The sequence below is a fragment of the Nanorana parkeri genome, unplaced genomic scaffold, assembly GCF_000935625.1.
Source record: "Nanorana parkeri isolate BGI_ZX_2015 unplaced genomic scaffold, ASM93562v1 scaffold145, whole genome shotgun sequence".
Lineage (NCBI taxonomy): Eukaryota > Metazoa > Chordata > Amphibia > Anura > Dicroglossidae > Nanorana > Nanorana parkeri.
Window position 1 is genome coordinate 954,890 of NW_017306413.1, and position 14,226 is coordinate 969,115.

General features: G+C 40.8%; 1 protein-coding gene across 2 annotated transcripts in view; it reads right to left on the minus strand.

Moving 5' to 3' along the window:
* DIP2C (disco interacting protein 2 homolog C) overlaps nt 1–14,226 on the minus strand; it is a 358,168-nt gene that overhangs the window by 143,908 nt on the left and 200,034 nt on the right. For both annotated transcript variants that reach the window (XM_018554178.1, XM_018554179.1), the window contains 3 exons: nt 13,003–13,134; nt 6,696–6,815; nt 1,960–2,157 (listed from right to left, as the gene is read on the minus strand). In XM_018554178.1, the coding sequence (XP_018409680.1) occupies nt 1,960–2,157; nt 6,696–6,815; nt 13,003–13,134 (450 nt within the window). The remainder of the gene's footprint in view (nt 1–1,959; nt 2,158–6,695; nt 6,816–13,002; nt 13,135–14,226) is intronic.

Below are 14,226 nucleotides of genomic sequence, written 5' to 3' on the forward strand. Positions count from 1 at the left end.
TAAGCAGGCCCCTACTGTGGGATAAACCATTAACGTTAATACCATTGGGATGCATACTACTTAACAAGGGCTGCTTTGAACTTGAAGCACATGGGAAAGTAAGTTTTCACCATAAATAAGGAAGTTTTTGCTTTGATTCAGACCACTGACAGGCCAAATGTTCTCAACACAAATTCACTTTAGCTCTTAATTTCCTAAGCAGTTGCTTAAGCAGTTATTTAAATGTGTGATACAAGGGAGACATACTAAAATAACATAATCAGGGTATATGTAAGAGGAGGTCGAAATTTAAAAGCATGGCAGCTGTCCATACAGGTGTATTTACACAAGGATATCAGCACATTATGACTGATCAGCCAACCAGAATAATCAAATGAGACCTGAGCTGTAGCTAAAATAGAACCAGTTACAGAAGTCTTAAATAATTTTATTTTTTATCATAATAATTATTATTAATATTATGCAGCCTTATATATGGAATGTTAATGTCTACCCTCTTATTTAGGTATTATATACAGTGATATGAAGAGGACTTTGAACCAGAGAGTCAATGCAGAGAGGGCCCCATGTGGTGTAAAGCTGCTGTTTACATTCCTATAAAAAGTAAACCTGTACTAGGGAAGAATGAGGCTGCCATTGCAGACATCTCCTGCAAATAAAATTTCCCTGGCTTTCATCCTGATCCACTGGTCTGCAGGTTTGTTTCTGCTCATGATTTAGAAAGTACATCCAAGCAGCCGCCATAACGCACTCAGGAGTTTGGATCCAGTGTGCTATCAGCATGATGCCTGGCATCCGACACTACAGAATCTGTCTGACTTCAGGGAGCCTTAGAGTCATCCTGAAAGTCAGCAAAATCAAGTCAGAGGGCAAATATAAATCTTTCATACGAAGGCCTGCTTTGTTATAAAAAACCTTCCATCATTTCAGTTGTGGATGATTTTTTGAAGATAACCTTCGGAATTATTAACTGCAAGCTCACTGCCAGCACAATACTGATTATTATTTTTATTGTATTAGGGTCACCCTTTCTTATGCAATACAAGAAAAGATAGTATGCTCAACAGAGTGTGCTCTAAGTGTCCTAGCCTGCAAATTATACTTCATAGCAAAATCATTATATGATCCCAAATTGTGTCCCATAATAAATAATGTGTCAAGATGTCAAGAAACATCAAAAATAAAAAATAAAATGGTAAAAAGCGTAATTTAGACTACTCACCAGTTCACCTTACAATTATACACACTTAGCATTGTCCGAAAAATGGTAATTGCCTCATGATGATATGGTACACATAAGGTTGTGTTCCACTCCATCACTATACACTGCACATACGGCAAATCCCTTTAGACCAATTCACTTGCTGACTAAAAGATCACAGGATTGGGGTTCTCTAACAAACGAAAAAGTGGATCCCTACACCAGGTCACCAAGCAGACTGATTCAACCAGCAGCAAACTGGCAATGCATGGCCCGATGCAGGTCAAGTCATGATTCAGGCAAACCAATCCTCTCAAAAGCACTAAATCCTGGCCATTGGTGGTCAGTTGACAACTGTAGGTGCAGTTTCTAGATCTACTTAAAACACAAGGTGGTGCTTAACTCCTATGATGGATTCAATTCAATCTGATAATTGTTTTTGCTAACAAATACCAAAAAAAACCCCTAATCTAGTACATCCGGTATATCCCACAAAGCAGCTGTACTTCAAAATCAAAAAGTGAGAATCTCCTGATTTTGTAAGAAAAGCACAACTCCAGCGCAGGGGGATTAAAAGGTAGGAGATACAGTTTTGTCATAACAAAAAGATGTTTACCTCATCGGAATCTACAAAAAAATGATATATCAGCTTTGACCACTTCAATTTCACAGCAGGGCTACAGCACCATAAGTTAAACAATTACCTGCACCATTGATCATCCCATTTTATCCATGCAGATGAGCAGAACATTTCTTACCATATGTTAAGATGTACAGTGGTTTTCCATTTGTGTCCATAGTGGTAAGGCAGGGCGCTTTAGGTGATATGGTTCCCCATCTCTGTAGCGCTGCTTCCAGTGAAGGAGGCCAGTTAGTGACTACACCCAGCTGTTCCCCTCTCATGGCTAACATCTGTGCTCCCTCTGGTTTTGGCTGGTTTGGATCAGGCTGTTGAACTTGGAAGACAAGGTGGAGAATACAGTATTATTAACAGTAAAATTATCTGCATACCTAATGAGCATTCAAAAGCTTTCTCCATCTGACACTTTAAATATTCTAATTGTCAGACCTATGGCGCACTAGGGATTTGCTAACACCATACTCATCTTCTCTTATAAAGTCACTTCGTAGCTGCCTGAACCAAGGAAGTGACACTCCATGCTGCTTTCTAATTGATAACTTTGACTCTAAAGTAAGACTATAACTTCCATTTGGGAGAGTTAGGATTTTGGTCATTCTGCCTTTGGTGAGGTGTCACCAGCAGCAGAATTGTCAGTGGGACATTCTCCATGTCCCAAATGTGACAAAGAGCAACAAACCATTAAAATACTCTGTTATTGTACAGCAGTATACTTACAAATATAAAAAAAACATTAAATAAAAAAGACTGCAATTATTTTTATTTTTGGCTTACGAGGGCACCAAAAAAGGTATTTCTATGCAGACAGTGTCCTCAGATAGCCAATCATATACAGTACAATGTACCACTTTTCAACATTGGATATTCTCACATGCACACTGTACAGCTACTGGCAGCAAATTTGTAATATCAAGTACAGAAACTGATCTAAAAACAAAAAACAAAAAAGTGCTGGTTTACTGGTAACTTTTGTCTTGACTGGAGTGAACTTTTACAAGAGAACTATAGTCCTTTTTTTACTTTTTAAAATATACAAGCTGAACTCCACGCAGACAGACTTTTCTCTGCTACAGTTGAAGGAGAACTTTGAGGTGAGTGACATCCACTCATCCTGATAGTTCGAGCCGACATGGGACGGCTCGAACGCATAACATCGCTCGCTCACTTCTCGATCTCCCTGCAGAGAGCAGTGATTGTCACTCACGGCTCCCTGCAGGGATTCCCCCGCTCCGATCTTCCAGCGCTGAGTGGAGGAACGAACAGGGGAGGAGGCGGGCACAGCTGGCTCTGCCTCTAGATAGGCACGGCCAGCTGTCATTCACGCAGCTGGGTGGATCTCGACAGCATTGTCGGGATCCGTCCCACTGCGGCGGTCTCAGTATACAGCGAGCTGCAGCTCACTATATACTGAGCTTTGGGTCACGGGAGGACACTAGAATATGTCCTCCCCTGACCCTTGAGAACTATGGGGAAAAACACTTACCCCATAGTTCTTTTTTAAGTAACACTACATGTCTTCTCCCTGTGCCTGGAGAGCAAAAGAGAAGCAGCAGACTGATTAGCTCTTCTCTCTGTCACTCTACTCTCTCCTTCTTTAGCATGCTCCTTTTTAACACAATGAACTGGCTCCTTGTCTTGTGCTTGTGCTTCTTCCTCTCCCAGTGTGAGCTCTGCCATACAGGGGAGTGCAAGAAGCTGATGCCAAGTCAAATTTAGATACTTACACTAGTTGATTTCAAAAATACACTTAGGGGTGTATTTATAAACAATTTACAGAGCCAAACTCTGTGAATGTTCTTTCTGTGCAAATGTAAGCAAAAATTTTCCAAGTCGAATGCAATATTGTGAAAATACTGCATTATGACCACTAGATGGAGCTAAACAGCAGGGGAGAGAAGTACTGTATTTATTTCCTCTGCTCCTCGGTTCTGTCTAGTGGTTAATGTTTTCCTTTCAAATTAGTTTTGTTGGGCTCAGCCCATTTAAAAAGCAAAAGATTCAGCAGTATCTAATGATGTGAAATACCCACTCACTCACTGCTGGTTGTCAAGGACCATTTTACTTAGACTTTAGGTTGTATAGAGAAGCTCAGGAGCAGCAGTTTAACCGATGACCAGCAAGGAACTTGAAAACTGTGACATGTGTCTAGCTGATTCAAGCAATGTGTGAATTTTAATGATAGGTCTATTTTATTTCCTAGCAAATCTGCACTGTTATACCTTTGTAATGCTATATCAAAAGAGAAACAAATGTTGGATATTTGATACTTATTCAAGCCTAGTAATGTATAATCTGTGGTAATAGACCTTACAGTATTACAGAGCTACTGTGGTGTTTACTACTGCTACTGTATGTAATTAAGTTAAACTAGGGCTAGAGAAGATGATTATTATATTAATGTTCTGCCGTATACAGAATATTATTTATTGGCTCTGAGCATCTCTAGCAACTCAAATAAACACTGAATATACGATCACATTCAGTTAGTGAATGCATGAAGACATGCCAACTCTACCAGAGTCAGGTGCACAGTATATATTCATCTCTACATACCAGGGCAATGTGTAATACTACACACCTGTGTTTCCTGTTACCCAGGTCTGGTTGTGTAATACAGTTACATAATATATGGTTATTTTCTCTAGCCCTCAGTCTCACTTTCTTGTTTTCTCTCATAAACATATATAAAAATTATCCTTAAAGATTCAGGGGCTGATTTATTCAAACCTGTCAAAATAAAATGAGTTTAATGTAGTAAACACACCTGGCATCGGAGGTATCAGTAGTAGGAACAGGAAGATGTATTCATTTTGCTCTTGTGCAAAAGACAAAATGAAATGTAATGTAAAATATTTGAATATGTCCTATTTGAATCACTTGTATGGTAAACTGATTTCACAATATTTTTTTATTTTTAGGCATATGAAAAACAAAAATGTTTGCCCATATTCTACACTCTCAAAACTGGGCATCTGCTTTGATAGCAAGAGAAACTTCATTTTTAGGGTCAAAAAACAGCATCTAGGTTTCCTTAAGACACATTAAGGCTCCCCAAGAGATGCAAAACCCAAAAAGGGCTATTAGTACAAACATTACATTTACATAAGCTCATTTAAATGTATTCCAAGGAGCATGCATCCCAGAGGTTCCCATTACTGCAGGAAAGCAAAAAAATTACATTGACAGGTTAGGCATGTGTCTCGTTAACTAGGTAAGCACACAAGAAAGAAATATATGGTCATAACACACAGTAAAGAGCAATGGTTAGGAAAGTGACCTTGAAAAACCGAGTTTAGAGCATTAGTCCCCACCAGGGCTACACCTGCATGAAGTTTGTGTGCTCCTCTTAAAAGGTTTTCAGCATGGGGTTTTTATGCTCTGTTTAACCACTTGAAGACTGGGGTTTTAAACCCCCCTCTTGTCCAGGCCAATTTTCATTATTCAGCACTGCGGTACTCTGACATTTTTTCAGTCATGCAACGCTTTATTGAAACAAATTCTATACCGTTTTATAGGGACAGATAGAGCTTTCTTTTGGTGGTATTTAATCACCACTGGGGTTTTATTTTTTACTATATTAAGGAAAAAAGTAGCGGGATAAAAAAATACTATATTTAGTTATAAAACATTTATTATTACCCATTTTTTGGGTAAATAAAAGATGGGGTCCTGTCGGGTAAATTAACACCAAACATGTCAAGCCTTAAAATTGTGTGAAAATCGCAAAAACCTACCATACTCAAAATTGGCCATAGGTGACGCCTTAAAAGGCATTTACTGCTCATCAGTTTAGTGTTAACAGTGTTTGATGGCCCTAAAATTATTGCTCTAACTCCGATGTTCGTGGTGATATGTAACATGTGCAGTGCAATAGGCACAATCGTCGCTTTTGCACGTAAGCGCATCCAACGCATGTTTACATTTGCATGTGTGTGTATGTGGGGGCAGGGGGACAATAAAAACATGTTTGTGCTTTTTAATAATTTTTTTTATATGAGACTAATTTTTTTTACACAATTTTTTTTGTGCAAATATACAGTGACTGGTGCTCTTTATGGAAACATCAGGGGTCTATAACACCCCTGTCACCTAGGGACCCCAAAATAAGCTGATGAAGCAGAGATCTGCTTCACCTGCTTCTCTCCAGCTACAGAAGCTGGAGAGAAGCAGAAGGCGGAAATTATGTAATACACATCACTGCCTCATTTAGAGATCATAGGGGAGACCAGCGGGAGATTGTGTGCTGATCTCCCTCCGATCAGTGTTCAGGGAGCTGTCTGCTGTTCCCAGCCTGCACGGGGACAGCGGAGCCCGGGATAGGCGATGGCAGGAAGGGGGAGGGGACCGCATACGGCAGCACAACATACAAGCGATTGGTGGCTCTATAGCCACCCAAACACTTGTATGTAAACAGCCACCGTCGCCTGTATGAAATGCAAACAGTTTCCCGTTCAAGCACGTGCGGAGGAGCGCGCGCAAGTGGGAGTGGAAGTTTTAAAATGTCCACCTGCATTCAGGAGTGCCCGTCAGGCTGTTTAGGTACAACAGCAAGATGGGAAGTGGTTAAAGGCCTTTGGCCTAAAATGGCCCTAAAACACACAAGTGTAGGTGTATGTAGAGGGTACATTAGAATATGAGCTTTTCTGTATCAGGTAGTGTGGACCTTAAACAAAACTCTGTATAGGATTGCATGGTACCCTGGTACCTTAGAAATATGGGAAATACAAGTGTAACAAATAAAAAGCAATTAAAATAAAATGAATGGCACATTGTTTTAATGGAGATAACTGTGCTGGATTTATAAGCAGTCTTCAGAAAAATTCCCACCCCGAAGAATATTAGTTAGTAGCTTACCTTCCAATAATTCCTCAAAATCATCTACAAAGAATTCCCGTAAAGGAGGCCTCTTGGGCCTTTTTAAGGTGTTGACAAGTTGCTGGATTTTTGCAGACACTCTACTGCTTACAGGAACGCCTGCAGGACAAAAAAACAATACACCTATTACAAGCCAAATCCATAAAGGTCTAAGGCTGGCAAATGCCAGAACACAACCCTCAATATTATCAAAGAATTGTGGAGATGTTGTTTAACAACTAATGCAAGCTCATGTGGTGCAATAGTACATACAACTATAGTGAGGCACCATAATATAGGCCAAGACGTAAAAGTAAAGCCAAACTTTATTTTTTATATCTCGTTGAGGAGATATTTTTTTTCTCGTCTTGGATATAAACCAAGAAGTAAGAGGAAAAAATATGTCCAACATGAAATGAAAACCCATTTTAGATAGTTGTCTCTAAAACAAGTATCCTTATTAGGTTTTCTTTTACCTCACGTTTCAGTGATTTCCCACTACTTTCTATCTAAGTGACAATAGTCAGAAGGACAAAAGGGCTATCTGGAAATGACCACCATCCCTTGCCTTTTCCATCAGATTCCGCAGAAAGAGTTGACATGCTGAGGGATTACATATTGAGTTATTAGCTTGAGTGTCTTTTGTGCACAAACTCCCCACTCAGTTTCTGCCTTTTTTCTTCAGTGGTAAGAGATAGCTTGTTCCTGCCACTGCTCCCATCAGCAAGAGAAACACGGTTCACACTCAGATTAGTCCATGCTGCCACCTACAGTGACCTAAACACCTCCACCATTAAACCTCTCCTGCTTAAGCAGCCGGTTGTGAGTAAACCAAGGTTACGTCTGGTGTGTTCTACTAAATTGTTTCTATTAAACAGTACAACATATCGGATCCCATGCAAAAAGAGAGAAGTCCTGCGGTAACTGGTCATTCCAGCTCATGATCCACTGACCGTTCAAGGGCAGCCTGCAGTGTCTTTCCTTAGGGACTTGACACCAATAGCCTGGATTGTTTTTCCCTGCTTGAGTCAACTCACTCTTCAGAGTTTCCCATAGCTCTATTAGGTATGGCCCCCTCTGACTTATCCAGAGAGGAGTTTTCTGCAGTTATGCGTGAATTTATGGGCCAACCTGCAACTTTGTTTGCTTTCTCTAAACACAGAGGCTGTGAGCAGAGTTATATGACTTCACCTCCAAAATCTTTGTCTGACAAACCTGCAGCTTTAGTGGCTTCCAAGCTTTCTGCTGCATGCGCATCTATAGTCTAAAGAAGGGTCTCACAGGTCCTTGTTAGACGAGTTTCTGCCTGAGGTGACTCAGTCAGCTGAAACAGCTCCCAAGCAAAGATACCTCATCAGCTCTTATCGATGCTGTGCAAGCTACAATTACATGGAAGATCATGTAGCTTCTATTAGTTCTGTTACCGATCTGGGACCCCTAAAAGGCCCCAAGACATTCAAAACCTTTCTGATACACTCCTTACTTCAACCTGACCTGTATAGAGACCAGGCTACTCCTAACAAATTATTTAATGCTCCCAAACACCTTTCAGACCAATACTACTCTAATGAAGATTTTCTCAAGAAGTAAGCTGTTCCCTCCATGGATCCAGCCTGAACAAAACACTGACTACTAGGTACTACTGAGCATGATTCTATATTTCAGGATCCCACAAAAAAATTTTTGAAAACCCTTTCCAAATCCTAATTTTGTCATATAGGTGACGTCAGCCATTAGGGGAATGGACTGATGTCAAAGGATCCAGCTACAGTCCTTACTGAGCCTTTAGTAGTGGAGCTATTGCCTAGAGTACTACATTATTGTGTTGATGGTCTAGCTCAGGGGCCAGCAACCTTAAACACTCAAAGAGCCATTTGGAAAAACACTGGGAGCCACAAAACCCTTTTGACATCTAAAATGAAGATAACACTGCATATATCGTTTTTTACCTTTATGCTAGTTATAGCATGTATATAAGTATGTGGGCTTGGTAACGCACTGGACTCTGGGCTTAGTAACGCACTGGACTCTGGGCTTAGTAACGCACTGGACTCTGGGCTTAGTAACGCACTGGACTCTGGGCTTAGTAACGCACTGGACTCGGGGCTTACCTGAGACCCCGCAGAGCCCACCTGAGAGTGACCCTTTCCAGCATACCATAGATTTTGCACAGCCCATCTGAGACTCTCTATGGTGGGCTCTGTAGGGCCTCAGGTGGGCTGGTCGCAGGGGTCCCTTTCCCTGTATGTCCTCCCAACTCCTCTTACCAGCTGCTGCTGGGGCCTGGCCTCCTCCACCCCCTCCCCTGTCACCTCTGCCATGCCGCCCCTGGTACAGCTGATACTCATGTAAGAGGCTCCCCAGGCTGCCCAGACCCCTCACATGGGTACTGGCTGTACCAGCCCCTGATGACGCTGTTCCATCAAAGTTTGTGACTACGTTACAATGTGTGACCAGTGACGTGGTCACGCATTTCAAAGTAATCCCGCCAAGTTTTTTGGCGGTGGAATGTGTGACCGCCAATAGGTGAAGCATTCCAACGCTTTCTCAGCTGTTCCAGAGCAGATCGGCATCGCAAATTGTATGTGCAGGAAAACTGATCTGCTCTGGAACAGCTGTTTGGTCGTGAAATGTCACTTCTATCCGACTCTGTGAGTGCGATCTTGCACTCCACCCCACTCACAAAGTCGGATAGAAGTGACATTTCAGGACCGAACAGCTGTTCCAGGGCAGATCAGTTCTCCTGCACATACGATTTGCGATGCGATCTGCCATGGAACATCTGAGAAAGCGTTGGAATGCTACACCTTTTGGCGTTCACACATTCCACCGCCGAAAAACTGGGCGGGATTACAGTGAAATGTGTGACCACGTCACCGGTCACACATTCCAACCTAGTCACAAACTTTATATTGTAAAGCGCTCCGCAAACGGTTGGCGCTATATTAATCCTAGAACTAGATTATAAAAGGCAACATTGCAGTGTAACGTTCCCCATTATAATCCACTTTTCTAATTAAATTAAATAACAGCACACAGTGTGCGGTTACATCCGTACCACCCCCCGCACCGCCGGTACTTCAGCCCCTGGACAGGGAGCCGCAGCAGAGGGATGAAAGAGCCACATGCGGCTCTTAAGGCGCAGGTTGTTGACCCCTGGTCTAGTTGATATTATCTGTCTAATTTCTTGAATAAAAGTCCTGTCTATGAGCAAAAAATTATCTCTGTGGCTTAAATGCTGGTCTGCAGAACAGCAATCTAAAAAAAACTACTGGCAGTGCATGCTTTTTGATGGTGAATGTCTTTTTGGTCTTTCACTGGACAATTTAATTACTGGTGGTAAGAATACTCACTAACGCCAGCAAAATAAGCCTATGCCTAAACCTAGCAAATCTTCTCCTGCCTCTAAGCCAAAAAGAGTTCATTTAATTTCTTCAAGTTTTCTTACTCCAAAGCTCTGAGTAACTACTGATCCTGTGTCCCTTAAATGAACACTAAAGAAAACTGGATTTTTGTACTTACCATAAAATCTGTTTCTTGGAGTTCATTATGGGACACAGGTCCCACCACTCTGTGTTTTTGTGATCTACTCCTAAGTACTGTTTTCTACAAAACTGAATCATGCTGGAGTGGGAAGGGGAAATACATGGATGGTCAACTGCTTTTTTTTTTCTTTTTTACGTGTCCAAATCTTCCTGCAGGTGGCAGTATAACCAATAGTATTAGAATAACTACTGATAGTGTCGTTCATGAACTCCAAGTAATGGATTTGACAGTAAGTACAAAAAAATCCTGGTTTACTTATTTTAACAAATACTAGAGAAATATCAAAATCAATGTATGAAATTTGATAACATTCTGGTTCCATTGTTCTATTGCCTATAGAAAATCATGAATATTTTTACAACATTGGCCCTTTAACGCACATTGCTATTGTTATTTTCAGGCACCAAACAAAAAGGTACACTTATAGACCACCATAACTTGTGGCTTTGCAATTGCTGTTAAAATTAAACTGCCACAAATCTGTGTAAATTCAACTGAATATGTTTCCAGAAATCACAAGCAAAAGTAACATTCAGTGGAAAACACAAGACACAGTGATAAATAAATCCACAGAAATATACAACAGAAGCAATATTTACATCTCGACTTTCCTGCAAAAAGTCAAGCCTGGCCGTACCGTATCCTACCTCCTGAATCTCTCTATTGGTCAGCAAGTCATGTTTGCATAACATTTAAAAGGACATCTCGAGATCTGCTGTCTGCTTCAAGAGGTAGTCCCTGCTTGAACATTTTTTGATCACATGTCCAGTTCATGACAGGTTCACTTTAATCTAAACATGGCTTGTTACATGCACTCATAATAACTGGAATGCTTCAGTGATCTACCAGCAGAGGTTTAATACATATACAATTAGTAACCCACAAAGCCAGAGGCGATACTCATTAATGTGGAAATAAAGAAATTGCAGGCCTGTGGAACACAGCAAGTACTAATTATTTTTCACTGTTCTCAAAATAATGAACTTCATCTCCAACACAAAGGACTGAAATTTGTTCACACGGATCCAGCTCGCCTTCCAAATCAGCCGTGACTTTGTTTGGCTAAAGATCATAATTAAGACAAATTGGAGAGCTGCAGATTCTTCACAAGAAGGTGACTGTCCTGCAGGTACAATCCAAATGCCCAATTATCAAGATTCAGTTTAAGCAGTGCTTGGGAATGGGCAGTTTGTGACATTATTGGGGGTGATGAGTGCCTCTCTGCCCAATGTAGGGTAGCTTTAGTGTCAACTGATGTAGCAATACTCTTTGATTCACTTCCAAGTTTTAAAAAAAATGTATAGGTTTTGTAATTACAATAAATCTTCAGGTAATACTTCAGCACTGGACAGACTTTACCCAGATAAGTCATTCACTAGCGTTTCATAAAAATATTGAACTCTGGGGACACTGTGGTTGAATAATGAGCATATAAAGAAGTGTAAATAATATTTAATTAAAAGCTAAACGCCAGCCTTACCTTTTTTTCCCCCAAACTTGTAGCAAGTCCTCTCCCATGTTTATAAAAATGAATACTCTCAATTCCCTGCTAACTTGTATCTCCACAGTAGCTGCAGCAGCTATAGTGAGCCCACCCTCACTTCCTGTCTGAATGACATTCATCATTCATCAATCAGTACTGTCATTGGCCCCCCTCTCAAAAGGTATTACTTTTCTTTGTCATCAATCATTTTGTTTCTTAGCTTTATGAGAAAGAACACATTGCTGGCATCCCTTTAGACTTGCCTGCAAACAAATCAGCAGACTGCATGGCTAAAGTCTGCCGCAGAGAGAAGCAGGTACATCTAAAAAGATCCCGGGGATGTGTTCTTTCATAAAAAAAAATGTTTTAAAGATTCAAGGCAGAATGTTGTGACGTTGCCCGGAAGCCCCTTCCACCAAACTCCAAGGAGAGTAGTAGAAATACCCAGTGATATCATCAGTTTAAGCAGTGCTTGGGAATGGGCAGTTTGTGACATTATTGGGGGTCTTTCTACTACTCTGCTCGGAGTTTGGTGGAAGGGTATTTCTTGAAAACCATGAACCTGTTTTGGTGAACAGGTATTTCTTGAAAACCAAATTGGTTTGATGACAATAATTTCATGGAATGTTGATGAGATATGCATTTAAATATACTCTATATAAATATGTAATCCCATGCTGCATTTTGCAAAGTAGAGTTGGGGCTGGCCAGAGAGGAATCACTTTGAAGTAGTTGGCCAGTTTGAACATGTAATACAATACATATGAAACCAAGATTTCCTATTTTTATGTAAAAATATGATAGAAATTTGTAAGGGTGTATAGCAGTGTGCAGAAGATCAATACAGAATCTTCAGTAAAAAAAAAAATAGAATAACTTAAACGGTTGCTGCGAAACATAATTCCAGGACCATAACATGACCAGTGGGAGTCACTGGTCATATGGTTCATAATGCAGGAGTAACTTCTTGCGAGGCGTGGGATCCTCAGCTTTTCAAAGATACTGCTGGAAGGCTTAGTGATGCCACCCTAATCTTGACAAATAGTGTATAAGTCGGGTTTTAAGGTAAAACTTTTTTTTTGCTTTGTTAGGGCTAATAGTTTAGGATGGGGGCTACCATGCATATTTCTACATTTTAATGGACAGCAATGCCTGCTTTAAAGTACCCATAGACATGAAGTGATAGTAAAAAATAACCAGAACAAGTGATCAGTTCACAGTTATGCAATGGCAATACATTTACACTATACTGAGTAGTGTAGCTTGACAGGTACTCACCATCGCCTGTTTCCATAAGCTCCGCATTTCCATACTTCGAGGTGACTCGTGACGTAGATCCCTGTGGCCTTTCTACTTGTATCGAGTGCTCTGAGGTGTATGTGGTAACGTCTGGAGGGGCTGAATGGTTTTCTGTAAAATATGGCATAATTTAGGTGAACACAGAAAAAACACCTCCACCACACTGACAAAAAAAACAGGTCTTAGGGAAGATTTTACTGTCATCCATCCCCCAGTACTGAGCAGCACAGCGGAATCCTGGATTTTTTGGAGCTAATTTAACACAGTGCAAACAGAGAGCATAACCATAACATTCACAATAAACTTTTACAGGAAGCCAGCCATGACAGATGCATTGCACGTTTATAACATTGTCAATCTCAAATTAAAACCGAAGAGGGGAGAATAAAACATTAACAGCTAAGGCTTCAGCAAACAAACCAAAATCTGGGGAAGGGTGGAGCAAAGCGCAGGGACTGGTCAAAACACATTATCAGGCATTTTGCATATGATAGGTTAGGATACAAGCACTAGCTACGAGATTACCATATATGTGAAGTAGTTGCAAACAAGCGGTTTACAATATGAGACACTTGATCACGTCAGAGGTGTTATTGTAACAGGTTTTATTATTAAAATGTAGCATCCTTGAATGAAATCACTGTGTCCAGCGCCCCCACCCCACCTCCTTTTCGGCCCCCGAGCAACATTTCTCCTGTTCAGCTATGTTGTCCTAGATTGTTCACTTCTCCTGCCTTCTCCAAACTCTTCACCCTTTTGTGAATAGCCCCGATGGTCTTAGTATGCACTCCTCATAAATGCGGATTTTCTCCAAATGCTACAATATGAGAAGGACCAGATTTACCAATAGGCAGAGTAGACACATGATTATAGGCAGAAGAGGCAGCTTTGCCTGTATAAATATGGGTCATTTGTTTGTCAAGTCAATCTAAATCTGCTAGTACATCTACCACTACCCTCCCCACAGGGTGGCAATACTGCTTCCAAGGGTGGCTCCATAGCTGCTCCATAGAGTGCAGCCTCTCTCAGAAGTGTGTTACTGGCCGGAACACCAGGTGAAAATAAAAAAAGTTTTACTTTTTAACCCCTTCATGACTGAGGCCTTTTTTAAATTTTTTGTACCCATGTTATATTCCACATTTTAGGCCTGAAAATTACTTAAAACCCCCCAACAACATTTAAGGATTGGTAAGCTGCAATATA